Below are 18,073 nucleotides of genomic sequence, written 5' to 3' on the forward strand. Positions count from 1 at the left end.
TGATATTCTTACCATTTGACTTCGACCTGAGAGGTACGATTCAAACCAATTGTGCGTCACCCCTTTGCAGCCATACCGGTGGAGTTTTTCGAGTAATAATTCATGATCAACGCAATCAAAAGCCTTCGAAAGGTCACAGAAAATTGCGGTAGCTACTTCACCAGCATTTATTTCTGAATAAAGTTTATGAAGGAAAGATAATATTGCGTCACTTGTATCTTTCTCCGTCTGGAACCCAAATTGGTTATTACTCATGATATCATGCAAATTTAAAAAATCATTCAATCGTTTATTCACTAATTTTTCAATAATTTTCGCTAAGGTTGGAATTAGAGAAATGGGCCGCAGATTGGAGGGATTATGCAAATCACCACCTTTATGTAGAGGAATAACAACTGAAGTCTTAAAAGAAGTAGGGATTGAGCCAGTTTCGAAGGAGGCATTAATGAGATTAACTAAAGTTTCCAATGCATTGCCTGGTAGATTCAAAAGTAATTTTACAGAAATCTCATCATACCCAGCGGTATTTTTATTTCTGATGTCGTTCAATTTTTCAATTAATTCATGAATATCTGTGTTATACAAAATGAGGCTATCATCGATATTAATATTTTCTAGATTGAATAAAGGATCATATGTCACGCGAATAGTGCTGCTTAGCTTTTGAGCAATGGTGCAGTAGAATTCATTTATTTGGTTACGATTTAATGGGATATCAACCTTTGTTTTCTTTGATTTTCCTCTGAGGTCATTTATTATGGACCAAGTCTCTTCAATTTTGTTAGTTGATTCTCCAATTCTATTTCTGTAATACATTTTCTTTGCTAACCTGATAGTTGATTTATAAATTTTACGGTACCTCGTGAGGTACATACAGATAAATTGGTCATTCGTAAATTTCCTAATGTAATGCAGTGAGCGTAAGTTTTTTGAGGAATTTTTCAGTCCTTTCGTCACCCACGGCTTTTTACGCTTCGATTTGATTTTCTGTATAGGAAAAGACTCATCATACACGTCCAATAACATGCTGTGAAATGATAAGAAAGGATTATCTTTAGTCAGAGTGCTCTCCCAGTCAATTCCGATACAATTATGATAGAACCCATCATAGTTTGAGCTACTATACAGTCTACCATGTTTACATATGGTATGTTTCTTTGGCGACTCTAGAAGAACAGAACATATTACGGCTTCATGATCCGATAACCCGGATGGGATATCTGTGCACGACTCTATCTGTTCTTCTAGATTTCTACATACATAGTCAATACGAGATGCAGAGAATCGAGAAATACGAGTATCCGCATTAACGTGCATACTCAAGTCAAATGATAAAAGTAAATGTTTTAGTGAATCCCTAGCTAGAGATTCGCAGTCATTGTAATTTATATTAAAATCACCTGTTATTATGACCACACAATTACTGGTCAAGTCAGCCTGGAGTAGCTCTAGTTTTCTAAAAAATATATGAACATCTGAGGAGGGTGATCTATAGAGACATACAACATATAAGATATATTTTTTGCTGAAGCAAATTGTGAATTCAAAGGTTTTATCCTTCAGAAGGTCTTTGAGTTTTTCAATTTGAATGAAGGAATAATCATTAATCACATTGTTATTAACCAGAATAACTGTACCTCCGTGGTTGGAGCCTGTTCTGGAGTTTTTGCATATTACTAAGTAGTCAGTTATATATATAGGTTCGTTAACGTTACACCAATGTTCAGTTAATAATATCATATTGGGAAAATTGAGACTATTCAAAAATACATAAAGTTCATCACACTTATGTCTAAGAGACTGAATATTCAGTAGAACTAGAGTAAATGATTTTGTATGTGAGCTAGAATATTCACTATTATTATAACTCCCAGAGTATTGTTTACTTAAGAAATCACTTTTTTGATATATAATCGAACTATAATGTTCTTGTTTTGAATCTGTTCTAAAAAAAATTCACTGATAGGGACAAATTTCAAATTATTTTCTTGTTTTTTAGCTAGAATAACGTAATTTAAAACGTTATTTGCAATAATATAATTATTGAGCTTCTTTCCCTTGAAGCTAGGAGAATTCAGGTAGGAATTCAGAGGTAGGAGAATTCAGGCAAGTTTGAGTATTTAACGTTTTCAAAAAATACACTTCAATGTGAGTTTTCCACTTGAAAGTTTACAAAATCGCGACACGTGTTTCGCTATACAATCTTGAAAATTGCTATACATCTTGAAAATCAATGTACTCAGTTTATTTGAGAAACTTTCAGAAAACGTAGGGTATGAACAACTGATTCATCACCTAGAAAGTAACCAATTAATAAGTATTGTACAATCAGGCTTTCGTGGAAAACATAGCTGTGAAACAGCTATTCATTATGTTTTAGATGATTGGATTTAGCTCAGAGATAGGAAGGAAATGATAGGACTTGCAAAGAGCTTTTGAAACTGTAGATAGTAGAAGGTTGGTCAACAAATTGAGAGATTTTTTTGTTGTGGGAGATGCATTGTTGTGGATAACTAGTAATTTGGATAATAGAAGACAAAAATTGAAACTGAATAACATAACATATGATGTAGTTGATAGTACTCATGGTATTCCACAAGGCAGTGTGTTAGGACCATTATTGTTTCTGCTGTATACTGATGACATTGTACAGGCTTCTGGAAGTTGTTCATTTCATTTGTTTTCTGATGATGCTATTATATATTTTTCTCCGCCCGATCTCAATCAAGTTGTGAAAGCTGTCTTCTCCACCCTTGTACAAGTACACAGATGGTGCATAAAGAATCTTCTTAGAATCAATACAAAGAAAAGTAAGTTCATGCTCATCGGAAATGGCAGTGATTATTGCCAATTCAGGAGTTCTAATATGAAAATAAATGTATGTAACGAAGAAATCGCAATTGAAGAAAAGTAAAATACTTAGGAGTCATAATAGACAACAAGCTGTTTAAACTATATAATTAAAACTATTGCATTGAAACTGAACTATCTTTACCGAGTATCACAACATTTGAACAGATGGGTAATAAAACCACTATTTAATGTTTTAATACTCCCCCATTTTAACTATTGTGGAACTATATTGTATTTACTAAAACAAAATGAGATATATAGACTACAAAAGCTACAAAATAGAGGAATGCGAATACTATTATCTTGTAATCGACGTGAATCTATTCAACATATGCTAGCAGCGCTGAACTGGATGTATGTTTCTAAATACTCTCTATTTTTGAAATTAGTGTTTATTTATAAAATCGAAATGGGTCTAGCACCTTCATATCTTTTTAATAAAATAATCTATAACTTTCAGATTCACCCACATCAAACAAGAAACAGAAACAATTCTCATGTGCCACAACTGTTAAAAAGCTCTTCACAAAATTCCAGGGTCTAATTGCTTTTTAATGAATTAACTGTTTCTCTATACCTTTAAAACAAGTTAATAGCGTCATATGTTGAAGTAATCGGTATCTATTTAAGTACTGACTTTATGCTATTGTACATTATGATTATATTCTGACGAACTGATTCAACAGAGTTTAACAGTGAATATTAGATTTTGATTTCATAAATAAGCGACAAAATTACAACTAGTTCATAGAAAATTCTTGAAATATCGAAGTGTGTCTGGTGAAATCAACTTTCAAAGAAAAATTAATGTCAAAAACTAAAACACAATCAAATTTTGACGAAAGGTCGATATATCATGATGGAATCATTATATATATATATATATATATATATATATATATATATATATATATATATATATATATATATAATTCAATTTCACGGAAAATAAATAAGCACCATTCCATTACGAAATTCAAATATGAAATGAAAAAATTCTAGTTAGTCGAATTTAATAGTGTATTTCATTTTGTTCTATTACTGATTTTTTTCTGAAATCGATTTCATTTCTGACTGCATTTCATTGTTTATTTGTGTTATCTGTTGTGTTATTAATAAAATATATTCTCTCTCTCTCTCACTACCATTCTATGATGTTTTTAGTTAGTTATAGTCCCTAATTATAAATATTTAATGTTTCTTGGGACAATGAAATGAATTGAATTGAGTTGAATCTGAAAAAATACTATTATACTTGGTACTTGTTATAATTTGATGAGATTATTTCTCATCAAATGCTACATGCCACATATATTTATTTGCGTATTCAACTCATTATTCTTGAATTTGGACCTATATTCTACATATCGAAGTCATTACTGTTCATCACTAAATTAGAATACATAATGGATGCAAATTTGAACCACAAGGGAAAAATAAATAAAAGGGATTTTATCCATTATATAGTAATACATAGAGCAAACAGAAATATGAAAAATAATAGAATTGTTACAGTTATTGTTTAATAATGAAAAGCAAATCTGCATGTTTCTGTCATATAACACCTGTCGAAAGCATTCAACAATCAACGTTAAAGGTAAAACATCATTAATTCTCAGCTCGCATAAGTTTTGACTTCTTAACAGAAAAAATAGATTATTAACATTTATTTGGTAAATACGATACATTCCTAATATACAATAATGAAATTATAAGTAAGAAATTATCAATTAATATTACAAAATCATGACTTCATCTTATTTGTAATAAATTCAGTTACATTTATTAGAAATTTGTTGCAGTAGTTCAGTTCCAAACATTTTAAGGTTGATGTTGATTTAATTGAACGAGGCATTTTGTACGTATCAAAACCTTCGACATATACTGAGTTCATACTGTTTTTGGTATTAGTTCTAGGTATTTGTATGTCAAGATTATGTCTAGTGTAATATTGGTGAATATCATATTAAAAAAAAATAGATTTTTCAAGATATTTTCCTTGTTAGGAATCACACGTTAAAAGGTAAGACCTCGTTATTCCTTAGCTCGCACAAGTTTCGACTTCTGAGGGTTGTCGTTCGTAGGGGTGCGACAGTTGGTTAACGGAAAAACATATTTTAAAACAGATTCAACAGAACAGTTAAATCATTAACAATTCCATGCACGAATTTAAGGTTGATAAAATGGTAATTATGGGGGTATATCGGTTTCCTCTCAATATACTTCTTAATTCTCTATTGACATCTGTCGAAGAAGTAAAGAAATAAACTATCAAAAAAGGAATAACTGCGAATATATTCGAATTTTTTATGCATTTCTGAAGACGAAGGCAGATTTTGGCCCCCGAAACGTAAAAGATAAGTATTATTTCTTAACAATTTTTTTGATATGCAAAATTGTTAGGTACGACAGATTACTGATAAATAGAAGATTTTTCTTTGTGAAAAATACTTTGATTTTTACGCAGTAACTTATCGGGGTGAACTAAAAAGTTTGCCCTTCTACACTTGTATAAAGTTCTCCATTATTATAATTTTTATATTTTTCAGATTGTGGAAGGTAACAAATACCCAAAAAAGGTCGATAAAAAACTAATATCTTTGTATGTTTAATGACAGATGTCTTCAAATTGTGAAGTAAAAATATGTTTTTTTTTTAATTTTCTTATGTATGTATTCAAAATATTTATTATATGTGAGATTGCAGTCCAGTTGGAACCCTAGGCATTTTACAGTATTATTCACTTTCAACTTTTTTTCATTAACGGTAATATTCATCTAGTTTATATAAATTTTTTTATATTTGTATTTTGAAGTGAGGATCATGGCAGTAGTTTTACTCACATTCAGTTTCAATTTCTTAATTGTCAACTTTTTGCAATATCACATTCATTTTCTGTACAACAGCGTCTAGACTTATATCACTACAAGCTATTAGAGTATCGTCTGAAAATAAGTAGATAAATTCACAATCAACATATATATTGATATCATTCAAATATATAATGAATTATAAGGGGCCTAAAACACTTTCCTGGGGTACTCCTTGTTTTCTGCCTTCGAAATAGTTCGAAAACCATTCATGCACATAGCCCTCAATTCTGTAATTTTCAATTTGCTGAGAATTATATTTTTGTCAATATTTTTAAAAGCTCTCTACAAATCTAAAAATACCGCTAATACATTCTTGTTATCTAATTTTTTCATCAAATAGTTTAGTGACCTCTGCAGTACCGATTCACAAGAGTACTTTTTCCGAAAACCTGTTATCAAACATATTCTCATTTTTATTCACAAAGTTTAGTAATTGATTGTAAACGGCATACTCTAGTACTTTCTCAATGGGCGTCAAGTTAGTTTTATTTACGTTTGGAACTGGAATAATGGTACTAATTTTTAGCAGATCTGGAATCTTTCCAGTCTGAAGCGAAGTGTTGATAAGATTCAATATGTCATGTCCAAAAGTTTCGAAAATTTGTTTCAGAATTTTGGCATTTAGGATTTAATAGGTTTATTATCTAATGAAGAAACAATATCACGTAATTCTCCTAAGGAGACCATTTTGAATTTAATTGAAGGCAAATAAAGATTAAAATCACGATTATACCACACTTTATCACTTTGAATACCTGGTTAATACTATTAACAAATTAATTGTTGAAATTTTCTACCAAGGATGTCTCTGCCTTAACAGATTAATGAAATGAAAGTATTTTTAAGGCTAACTTAAAGAGACGCATTTTTTCTGGAAATTCCAAATAGAATCAATTTGCTTTTCTTAGCATTGATCATAAAAATGGGCATCAGTCACAGCATCAGCGGTGGATCTAAGGGTCAAACCGTACTAAAATTCATGAGATGCTTTTTCAGATCATGCTAAAGAATTATAATAAGATTGTATGGAAGATTGACAATTATACTTCAGTGACGTGTATTAAGCTCTGAAATTCTTGAAGCTGAATTTTCATAATTTAAAAATATTAAAGTGAATCGTCAGTCGCATGTTTATCTAAAGTAAGAATATCAGTTATCATCATCAACATTCCGCAAGTGCTAACAATCTTCAAACTCACAAACATTCAGCTGTCGGCGATTTTCACTTTCATTAACGATGAAAATCCCCATATTTTAAGTTCAAGCAGTGTTTTATTATGGTACATGAAATCACATTATTCAAGTTACATCAGTATAATACTAATTGAAATTGAAACATAGTATATTATTACTGGAGTTTTTTCCCCAACACCAAATCGTTATTTTTACACCTCGACAAGTGTTTCGATCACCAAGTGATCATCTTCAAGAGGAAGATATCTATTTTATCTTCCTCTTGAAGATAAAATATATATCTTCCTCTTGAAGATGATCACTTGGTGATCGAAACACGTGTCGAGGTGTAAAAATAACGATTTGGTGTTGGGGAAAAAACTGCAGTAATATTCATTACTACACCAAAGGTTCCAAACAGTACATCATAAGTACATACTATATTAACAAAAATATGAGTTAAAATTGCTGTCAGCTGAATGTTTTAGGGTTTAAAGATCATCAGATCATTTGCGAAGGCGACTACAAAGCTCAGATGCACTGAGAGCGCATCTTTGAGGAAAATTCGTATTTTTAGATTTACTTTAATTTTTTTCTCTGATTTCCTGCCCTATTCATTCTATGAGACCGCAATTTCCTACTAGATCTCTCCATTGACGACTTTCAGTCGATTCATAATCAAACAATACCATAGAAATTCCGAATTCCAAAGAGAAATTCATCATTTTACTCCTAGGACAACTTCTGAAGTTTGAGAGCAATGCATATTTTATCATGTGAATATTTTCTTTTTGTGAATAAGTTTCGATTTTTTCTTATCACATCCACTGAAATTGTAAATTCTCTAATTCCTTTTCACGTTAGGCTCCTTTTCACATTTCTCACATTTTGCTAGGTATCGCACTTTATAGAAAAAGACCTCGTTAATCCTCAAGTTTCTACTTTTGATGGTTGTTGTTCGTAGGAGGCGACAGCTGGTTACCGGAAAAATATATTTCAACAGATTTGATAAAAAGTCCGGATCTTGAGATCATAACGGAAGGAGCATTATGTTCCTATGGTCTTTCTATTTATGACTAGAAGAAATGCTGCATTTGAAAGAAAGTCCACTTCGAAAGGGGTAAATACAAGATGAGTGGAAAAATGCGTAGGGAAAATCAGTTAATTTACAGATCTGTTTAAAAATCTGTTTAAAATCTGTTTTTCCGTTAACCAGCTGTCGCACCCCTACGAACGACAACCTTCAGAAGTCGAAACTTGTGCGAGCCAAGGATTAACGAGGTCTTACTTTTTAACGTGTGATTCCTAACACGGGTTGTCGGTAGCAAGTGAAGATCAATTGTTCAGACTAGGGCTTGAACCACCGACCAACACGGCAGTCAATTCGAGTGAGTGAACAAAGCACCCATGCCGAACCGCTTGGCTACCGACTGACCATGACGATGTGGACTTTAAAAGAAAGTAAGAGTGGTCAAGAGAACTGTGCAATATCTAGAGATTCTAGAGGTATCTGTTCTGAAAGTTTGGAAAGTACATCTTCCAATACGGCAATGCACTCTCAAATAAATTCATCAGGCTTAGCAGTTGAACACTGTTACTCAACGAATGAAGATCAAAATTTAAATCTATAATTCGTAGTAACAAAAGAAGATGTAAAGATTTTCAAATCAAACTAAGTCAGTAATATAAAAGCTGTATTGATTCATAGTAAGTACTATCACATGTTTGAGATTGTTTCAATTATTTCAACTCTTCCATATTCGGTACCAGAACAAGTAATGGTAGCCCTTCTCAATCATCAAGCCGTCAACACCTGGAACAGAAAGTAACAGTTTCATTTCTTGCAACAGATGATACTACTACCGTATACAAAACTACACCTTGGTTTGAATTGAAACAGAAAGTTAATAGATATATGGAAAAAAAATTAATCTTCGGAGAGAAAAGTAAGAGAATGAAATAATTCAACTGTCCGGGAAATTGATTATATTCAATATATTTTTAAACAATACACATTGACTTTATTTTGGACCTTTCTGCACAAACTCAATTCAGAGAATACTAAATGTGATGGAATTTTTAATTACTATTTCATTAAAGATGACAGCTCTAACAGATTAAAACACTTGAATCTGTCATCAAGGGAGAAAAATATCTATTTAAAAAAAATAGTAAACATTTAAACAAACCAAACCTCGTTAGTGATTCCACCTCAATTGCCTCTCCAACTATACATTATTCATCTGTTTCAACAAAGTGCTTGCAATACGTCACAGACATAATTACCGAAAATACACTTACCGACTGGGGAGAGCAAGTCATCAGAAGGTGGACTGTTAGGATCGGGCATTTCTTTCAAATTGTATATGAACCAGAATATATTCTTAGCTTTATCTTCTTTATGGCCTGCGATAGTGGTGATGTAATGTCCAAATGTTGATTCGGTGGCTTCAAAAGTAAAATATGGATCCTTTTTCATAGCCAATTGCATTACTTCATAGAAAGGTGTCCTCTTTGGTGCTGTTATGTTTATTGTTGCAGATTCTGTGATATCTGGGCCCACCCAGACTGTGTATGATATGGTAATATCAGAATATCTGGAATCTCCTTCGTTTGACGTTGCTTAACATATACTTATATGAAATAAAATATAGATTTGTATTGAAACTGATATGAAAATAAATGGAGCACTAGAAATAATTTTACTCAATAAATTCTAACTATTTTCAATTAAAGATAACGCGTGTGACTGAAACCTTGACATATAATGAATATAACACAAATACTGCTCCCTACACCAGTGCAACACTTTTATCGACGCTCGTTTCTCTAACCGAAATGACATCATCAGGAGATAAACTGCGAAAGCAGTATTTGTGTTAGATTCAGATAAACTTCCCAGAATCATAAGATACATTGCCCTAAACATATATACACATTTGTAAATTTCGACATGAAAGTTTAACATACAAACTAATAATATTGACATAATGAAGTATATCTAACTGAGCAAAATGTTACACATTTCATTATTATTCACACTAATTGCAGTCAAAAACAAAAACTTACCGTGAAACTTCGTTCCTGCACTGAAGATGATCAAATTGAACAGTATCAAACTTAACAAATACATTCTGAACAAGCAAATGAACACAAATGAAAATCGAGTGTCGGATGACGATATTTTTACCTTATCAGCTCTCAATTATTTACGACACAATAATAAACAGAGCAAGGTTTATCTTCAGATTTACATATGTGGAATAAAGTAGTTTAGATACCTTCAATTTTTCGCAAGTCTTATAATTTCTATAATCAAACGTTCAATAGTTTTAGAGTCTTAGAATGTTGGTTATAGAGACCATTGCCAACCATTATTCATTAAATTGAGAATTTTACCGCTACCATTCTTACATCTGTTTTTATCTTCTTAAAATCCACAAGAAATCGAATTATTTAACAAAACATTCGGATATTATTTACAATACAAGGAATGCGAATATAATTTGCTCAACTCGTTTTAGACTAGATAAGTAAATCGCAAAAAATTCCTCGGATCACATTCTGTATAGTATTGTAGCTGGTGATTTTAAAAAAATAGTTCCGTGCAATTCAAGAAATACTCACTGAGTCATTGCTTTCACTCGGTCAATGATACATTTTTTCTTAAAAAACAATCGTTTTCTTGCCCCCGTTTCGAATTTGATTTAATTCTTCTTCAGAGCTCGAAAATAGTTTCTTCGTGTTGATAATATTACTATTTTACAAACTATCATACATATTAGATACATATTGGTGTTGTCTCGGAGATTTGGTTGTTGCAATGTTTTTTAATTTCTTTTAAATATGTATCTAATATATCTAATAGTTTTCAAAATAGTACTTAATATCATGAACACGAAGAAAGTACTTTTCGAGCCATGAGGGAGAATTTAATTAAATTCGAAACGTCGGAAAGAAAACAATTGTTTTTTCAAGAAACAATTGATTCTGATACCCAATCAACCTCTCTTCAGGATTCTTCACAATGTGAAATAAATCCTATCTGATGTATCTTATCCAATTTTCAACGAAGAAAGCAGTACCTATAGGAATAACATTTAATGTTCGGAAGCTGAAATCGTCTATAAAATGAAACATTGGGTTCAAAAAATGTTTATTGACACACGCATTGGTCGGGGTAACAAAATGATTGATATAAAGTATTAATTTTTTGATTATATTAATGATAATTTATACACTCTTTCTCAGTTTCAGAAAAATCGGGAGTGTATAAATGATCATCTCCAATGTTTTATATAGGTCAAATTGGAAGAACATTTGAAGCCCGCATAAAGGGACACGGAAATAATTTCCAGAATGGAAAAATGAATTCCACATATCATATTCATTCAATCACAGAAGGATATGAGTTCAACCATAAATTCAAGCTCCTCCATTTACAGAAGAAAAATTTAAAAGTCAACCTGTTGGAGAGTATGGAAATGAATAAATTTAAGAACACTAAATATCTTATGGACTATATATTTTGAGATATCCTAGAAGACGGTTGATAAAGGAGAAGTGAGTAGAATACTGTATATAAGTATAAAAAGTAGGAAATATAGTAACTGAAGAATCATCTCGATATTTCTTTACATGAAGATGCCCTCAGCATGTCTAATGACAAAAGAAAAATCCGTAAAATAAATATCAGGTAAAGATTGCGATGTCAAAAATGCAGTGAATTATTTTCAAATCGAAAAAAAGAAAAAGACTGCATTGTCTTTCTTTTCGTGAAGTCCAAATGAGTACCTATACATAAAACAAGAACTGAATAAATTTTGTTAATATCAAACGTTTTTAACTACATTCTGCAGTCACTAAATAATTTTGTAATGAGTTTTTTCTTCAACAAAAAAATCATTTGTAAGACATAAAGCTTTCCGGAAAATAATGTCTTACACAATTACTGAAAAATGAGATGGAAGACACGAATAATGTTTTATTCTCATTATAGTAAAATAAACCTAAACGAAGATTCAACGCTTACCTTTTTAAAGGTGAACCACATGTCGGTTTTGGGGGGCAAGGACAGCAGATATAACAAGGTTTACTATTATTATTAGGACACGCACAAGCACAAGGCGGCGGACAGGATGGCTGGCGACATTGGTTACAGCAACATTTCTGTTGTTCCAGGGAAGAACTTCGGCACCTCGATGGAGGGCAAATCTTCTTCTTCGGTGATATCGTGCGAACCCTGATTCGGGGGCGGCATTCGGTTTCTCTCGAAATGACACAAGAATCTTCTTGTGGGCAACAGTTTGGCGGGCTTCTGAAATATAAACTTACAATAAGTGTGAATGGAAACACTTTGAAGAAAAGTTTTTCAGTTACGGAAAGGAGTCCATCCGGAAAAGTATCTCCATCTACGGATACTTAATTACACATAAACTATATTTTCAATTTTTATACGTAACATTTCTAATCAAAAATAAAACAGATTTTTTTCACAAAAGAACAAAAATCAATATAAAATCCAAAATAGATGATTTTTTGCAAAAAATTGCTTTTTGGTATTCTACTTTTCCAACCAGCGAGAGCTGGTTAACGGAAAACAGATTTTAAACAGTTTTTTTTGTAATCAATTCTGGGGATGTTAAAAACAAAAAAGTTCTGGATGAAATAAATTAGTGTGTTGAGATTCATCGTGTTGAAAGTGAATGAGATCGTCTTGCAAAATCATGTTAAGGGCCGCTTCAATTTGATTTTTCAACTTAGTCCATTATTTCTTCAAGCAGATTCAAGTAGTGGTCAATATTTAGATTTTTCTGATTAATAAAGATCCAATTATAGTATTCTTAAAAATACAAGCCCAAACGTTCACTTTCTCTGGATACTGTGTATGACATTCCCAAAATAGATGTGGATTTCCATTGCCCCAATAGCGATAATTTTGTTTGTTAACATGACAATTAAGAAAAAACGTATATAGACTCATCAGCAAAGCAAATATTGTGTAAAATATTTGATTTCTAATTTCACGAATTGAATTCTTCTGTCGAAATCTTCGTCATAAAGTTGTCTCAGCAAAACCAGTCAGTCGTCCTCGCAGTCAACGCACATACCATCGATGTTTTCTGCCGCATTAGCAGACGAAACGTTTGGTACTATAGGTTCTATTCGATTACGGCCTACCAGCCTGGATTTTGTTCTCTTTGATCTCGTAAATATGTTTGAAGATCGGTGAAAAAGGCATTCGGACCCCTGGAATATCGATGGATTTTTATTCATGGGGAACTCTTAAACAACGGGTATACCGAACTCCACTTGAATACGAAGTTAAAATCAAAAGCAGAGTGAGATATACAAAAAGCAACTACATATTTTATCATGTATATCGCATTTTGAAATATTTGAAGGTGAACGGACAACATTTTGAACAACTGCTCAAGATACTGGGTTATCAAATGAGTACTTAATTTTAAGTTTCGGGTGATTGGCATAATTTGTTTGACCAATCTTCGAAACAGACAATTGCGGAAGCAGAAATTTGGGAAGCTCTTCCGGAAAGCCATCGGAAAACAAATCCACATGTTTCTGGAAACCACCAACGATTACATAAAAACTTGGCCAATAAACTTGGGTGTCACGCCAATAAGTGGTTTCACTGATGAGTACAACTTTGCGAAAAACTCTGATTCCAACAGAAGAAAAGGTGGAAATTAAAAATGAAATCCCAAGCAGTAGCTCAGAAATGCACTATATTATAAATCCTTATGTTACGAAGGTGGTCCCAAGAGTACCCGGTCCAACAATGAAATAAAATTTCATTTTTCAACATAATCTCCTTGCAGCTCTATATAATTTTCCCAGCGACGTTCAATAACTTCGATACCGTTTTTATAATAAAAAGTGTCTTGCTCCTCAAAATAGCCATTAACTGCCGAAATCACTTTTTCAACATTGAAAAATGTGGCGAATAAGGTACATGAGGTAGCAACTCAAACTTTACCCAACTAGCAATTTCGTATTTTATAATAGTTGCGGAAACGTTTCGGAGAAACAAATTATAAAACTGCAATTCTCCCAGAAATGTTTTCAATAGGTTTATAAAACTGCTATAAATAGGAAATTGGCACCGTTTTATAAAACATTATAGTTATTATCAATATTTTGTAAGGCTTTTTACAAACAGTACAAAACAGTTTTATAAACATTTTGGCAGTAACTATAAAATTTGTCTAACGCTCTTAACAAGTAGTTTTGTAAAGACTTCCCTAACTGCACTTTTCCAACATATTTAAGCGATACTTATAAAACAATCAAAAGACAATTTTATAAGAGTTTTTTAGTAGTTCCAAGTAGGCGTTATAAAATATAATACAGGCGAAAACGATAACAATTAAATAAAAAAGTGTTAAAAATGTTTTCTTGAAGACGCAAGAAGTAATTTTGTATTGGACACTAGGAAAATATAATAGATATGTCACCAACTGAAAACTAACAAATAGAAAGGTTGAAGCTATTTTAAAATTTCACTTCTGCACTCATAAAACTGTTAAAGACATTGTTTATCTTTCGAAGATTGATATTTTTACTGCAAATGAAATTTTATTGACAACTATATAGCCTATTATTAGCAAAATTTAAGGGCGCCACTCATTTATAAATGTTTTCGGTAAAATTATTAATTATACAAAAATTCACTCTGTCGACGTTTTCTAGTCGCAAACTTAACTCACTTTATTCTAAATAATATAATGTTATAATATTTATGTACTTTTCAGCTGTAAATATCCCTATATGTGCGGTATTTCATATTTTCAACTCATCTAATTTCAGTATCCCGGATCGCTATCATTACAAATGGCGTCGTTCTATAAAATGAATTGGTATCGGTAGCAAGCATTTAAACGTATTTTAGCTACTATGTTACCCCTATAAAACTGTTAAGAAACACTTAGTTCTGGGAGTGATGGTATTGCGGCAGAGTCGGACTACTTTTAAAGCTTTAGGTTTCTACAAAAGTGCTAGTATGAATAAAAGATTTCTCACATATAGTTTGGATAAATATTATCTGTCTTTGATGTTTTGGCTAAAAAGTTTCTTTCATCGATTATAAAGGCCAAACGACGGGTTTTAACCATTATCATAACCTTTTCCTGATTTTCGCAAGAAAAAATTGAAGCACCAGGATAGGTGGGATAATTCAAAGTGTTTTTTTTTTACTATTTCCAATATACAGGGCGACTCAAAATGCTTCCAGAAAGTTTTTTTATGGAACACCAAGTCATTTTTTCGTCTGTTTGAAGCACCTTGAACTGAATCTAAAACTATTATATACCCCCAATGGCCGCCATTGAGTTATTATTTATTTTTATTTATATATTCGGGATACAAACAGAAAAATCCACTACAGTATCCATACAATGGAATTATTATCAAATTGAAAGTATAAATTAATACACTAATATATGCATAACATAGTTTCTAAAATTAAGGATGAATTAGAATTGAATACAGTAACAATAGAAACTGATTATTAGTTATTGACAAAATGTATCAATTAATTATAATTTATAAAAATGAGTTTTCAATATTTTTTTGGTCATAAGCTACAATGTATTAAAAATATGGAAGTATTTTGCAAGAGTGTTACCTCATATTACTGGAGTTTTCTCCCAACACCAAACCGTTCTAGACCCACTATTAAGATTTCTGACCGTATATTTTGTAATAGATGGATTTTCTGAAATAACTGAAACAAAACCAAACTAACCCAAACCAACCATTATCCCTTCTTTCACTAAACAAAAAATTTTAAAAAAATATTTGTTACGAATAGAGTATTCGAACCCACCACAAAAATTAATCATACGTCAATTGGTCAACATCCCAACATCAAAGTCATTTACACTATCGAATACCTATGGATACGAACACTGTCACGAATTAATTATAGAAAGCGGGTAGCGAACCTATACAATTGAATTTGAACGCGAACGCATACGCTCAAATCACAAAATTATCGGAAACCTAGATACTCCCAAATGAATTAAATTCCGTGAATCACCTTGTATAGTTTAGCTGCTAAAACTAAACTCCCATCCAACCCTAACAACTCATTTCTATATGAAATATTTTTTCGAAACACAACTAAGCATCCCGTTATTTTGATGTTTTTTTTACACAGAATACTAAGAATACGGCCCTATTAATATTTGTTTGCCTTTCTGCTCCGCTGTGGCTCTGCTGTCGGTACACAACTATTGTGATTGTTTATAAGTTAGTTGGCAACATTTTTGCTAATAAATGATACTTTGGTGACTCTTATAATATATATTACTTATATTCATCACATATTACCTTTTTTATGATAAATATTCGTTGTCTAATGCTAAATACATGTTATATTAGACATAACCTATATGAACGCGGATTAAATATTGTTGATATTTATATTTCGTTAATTTTGGTCATTATCCCACATGCATCCCAAAAACCCAATGCCATGATCTTGCCTGCAGATGAAATGGTCTTCGTCTTCTTTGGAGCCGGTTCTCAACTTTTGAGTCCACTGTTTTAATCGTTCTTTTGTCTCGGGTGTAAAGTGATGGACCCGTGTTTCATCCATGGTTATGAAACGATGCAAGAACTCTGCTTTGTTGCTGTGAAACTTCGCTTCACGACACTGTTTTTGCTCGAATGTGAGCAAACGCGGCACCCATCTTACACACAGCTTTCTCTTGTGAAGTTTTCTGAAAAAATACGATGTACCACACATTTTGAAATGCCTACTAAGTCTGCTAGCTCGCGCACTTTCAGTCGACGATCATTCAGTACCACTTTTTGGATTTTCTTCACCGTTTCTGGAGCTGCATCTCATTTGGTCGACCACTGCGATGCTCGTCTTGGCAGCTCGTACGGCCTCGTTTAAACTGTGCTACCCAATATTTTACTATTGTAAACGAAGGAGCAGACTGACCCAGAGTAGAATTCAGTTCAACTTTTATAGTGGTTGGCCTGAGACCTTCCAAATAAAAGTATTGTACCACTTAATGATGACCCATTTTCTGCTTCGGGTCTTAGTGAAGTTCAATCTGAATGGTCTAAGTAATAAACATTACAAAATAACAAAAAGTGATAAATTAATTATAATTTTCCTTTTTATTAAGAATTCATTCGTCCTTTTCAATCCTCTTATCCTCAAAAAATCAACATTGTAATAAATTGTATATAATGAAAACATCATTATATACACTATACACCGGATTACACTATATTTATTCTTATTTATAGAATATATTCAATGAAAATGTCCATCGCTAGGTTTTTGAGCAATGAAAATCGAAAGCTAGTGGGATAATTTTTTTTTTAAATATTTGTATTGATGGAAATATTTTCAATAAAAATTTAAAGGAATAATTTTGATCATACTTTCATTTCTATGGAATGTTTCAAAGTGGATATCAATAAGACATTTATTTGTGCATTGAAAATGTCCCGAAACCGGCTACATATGAACTTTTTATTTTGATAACCCTTTCATATCATACTTAAATAATTACAAAATCAAGAATGTGTCGGAGCTTCGAGGACAGGGTCCGATCAGCTTATCCTTCGTTCAAAATAATAATAATGACAGCACCTCTTCGATAGGATACGCATGTTAGTGACCGCCAAAAAGTCACTACTGAGGCAAGCGATAAGTATTGCGGTTTTCCGAGAGTTTTTTTTTTCTCTTATTCCAAGGGCCCCCGCGTGGTGTGGATAATCTGCCTACCGGATATTTATGAACTCTCCTAGCCACTCAAGGTAAACACTCTAGCCTCTAGAAGCTTTCAGCAGAGAATTTCGGCACCCTGTGCTCAATGAGCTACGCAATCCGTTAACCCTGGATGACGTTCGATGAGCCCTTGTGGGCTCCAAGAACTTTGCTGCTCCACGCCCAGATGAGCTAACACTTTGCTATTGATGGAAAAAGCTATCAAGCACCCAGCGCCATCTGAACAGAGTTTTCAACTCATGGCTGAACGGAGAGCAGCTGATTTCGGATTAGTTTTTCGCGAGGCGAATCATTCTCATCCCCAAAAACAGATTTTCATCAATACCTAAGAATTACAGACCGATAACAGGCTCAAATTCGTGGTGTTATAAGTTGTTAACAAGCATCTTATACACACGAATAC

General features: G+C 32.4%; 2 protein-coding genes across 4 annotated transcripts in view; both read right to left on the bottom strand.

The window, feature by feature from the left end:
• Nucleotides 1-18,073, bottom strand: part of LOC111514702 (uncharacterized) — a 48,425-nt gene that overhangs the window by 17,015 nt on the left and 13,337 nt on the right. For all 3 annotated transcript variants that reach the window (XM_074185646.1, XM_074185645.1, XM_074185647.1), the window contains one exon: nucleotides 11,932-12,216. In XM_074185646.1, coding sequence (XP_074041747.1) covers nucleotides 11,932-12,216 — 285 coding nt within the window. The remainder of the gene's footprint in view (nucleotides 1-11,931; nucleotides 12,217-18,073) is intronic.
• Nucleotides 8,581-10,124, bottom strand: LOC111514700 (uncharacterized protein CG3556). Its single transcript, XM_023170949.2, has 3 exons — nucleotides 9,969-10,124; nucleotides 9,201-9,521; nucleotides 8,581-8,712 (listed from the first exon to the last, which is right to left on the bottom strand). The coding sequence occupies exons 1-3, from the start codon at nucleotides 10,030-10,032 to the stop codon at nucleotides 8,645-8,647; spliced, it is 453 nt and encodes a 150-aa protein (XP_023026717.2). The 5' UTR covers nucleotides 10,033-10,124; the 3' UTR covers nucleotides 8,581-8,644.

Source organism: Leptinotarsa decemlineata, unplaced genomic scaffold, assembly GCF_025532065.1.
Source record: "Leptinotarsa decemlineata unplaced genomic scaffold, Ldec_3_MD MMD2_tig00078346_RagTag_RagTag, whole genome shotgun sequence".
Taxonomy (NCBI): domain Eukaryota; kingdom Metazoa; phylum Arthropoda; class Insecta; order Coleoptera; family Chrysomelidae; genus Leptinotarsa; species Leptinotarsa decemlineata.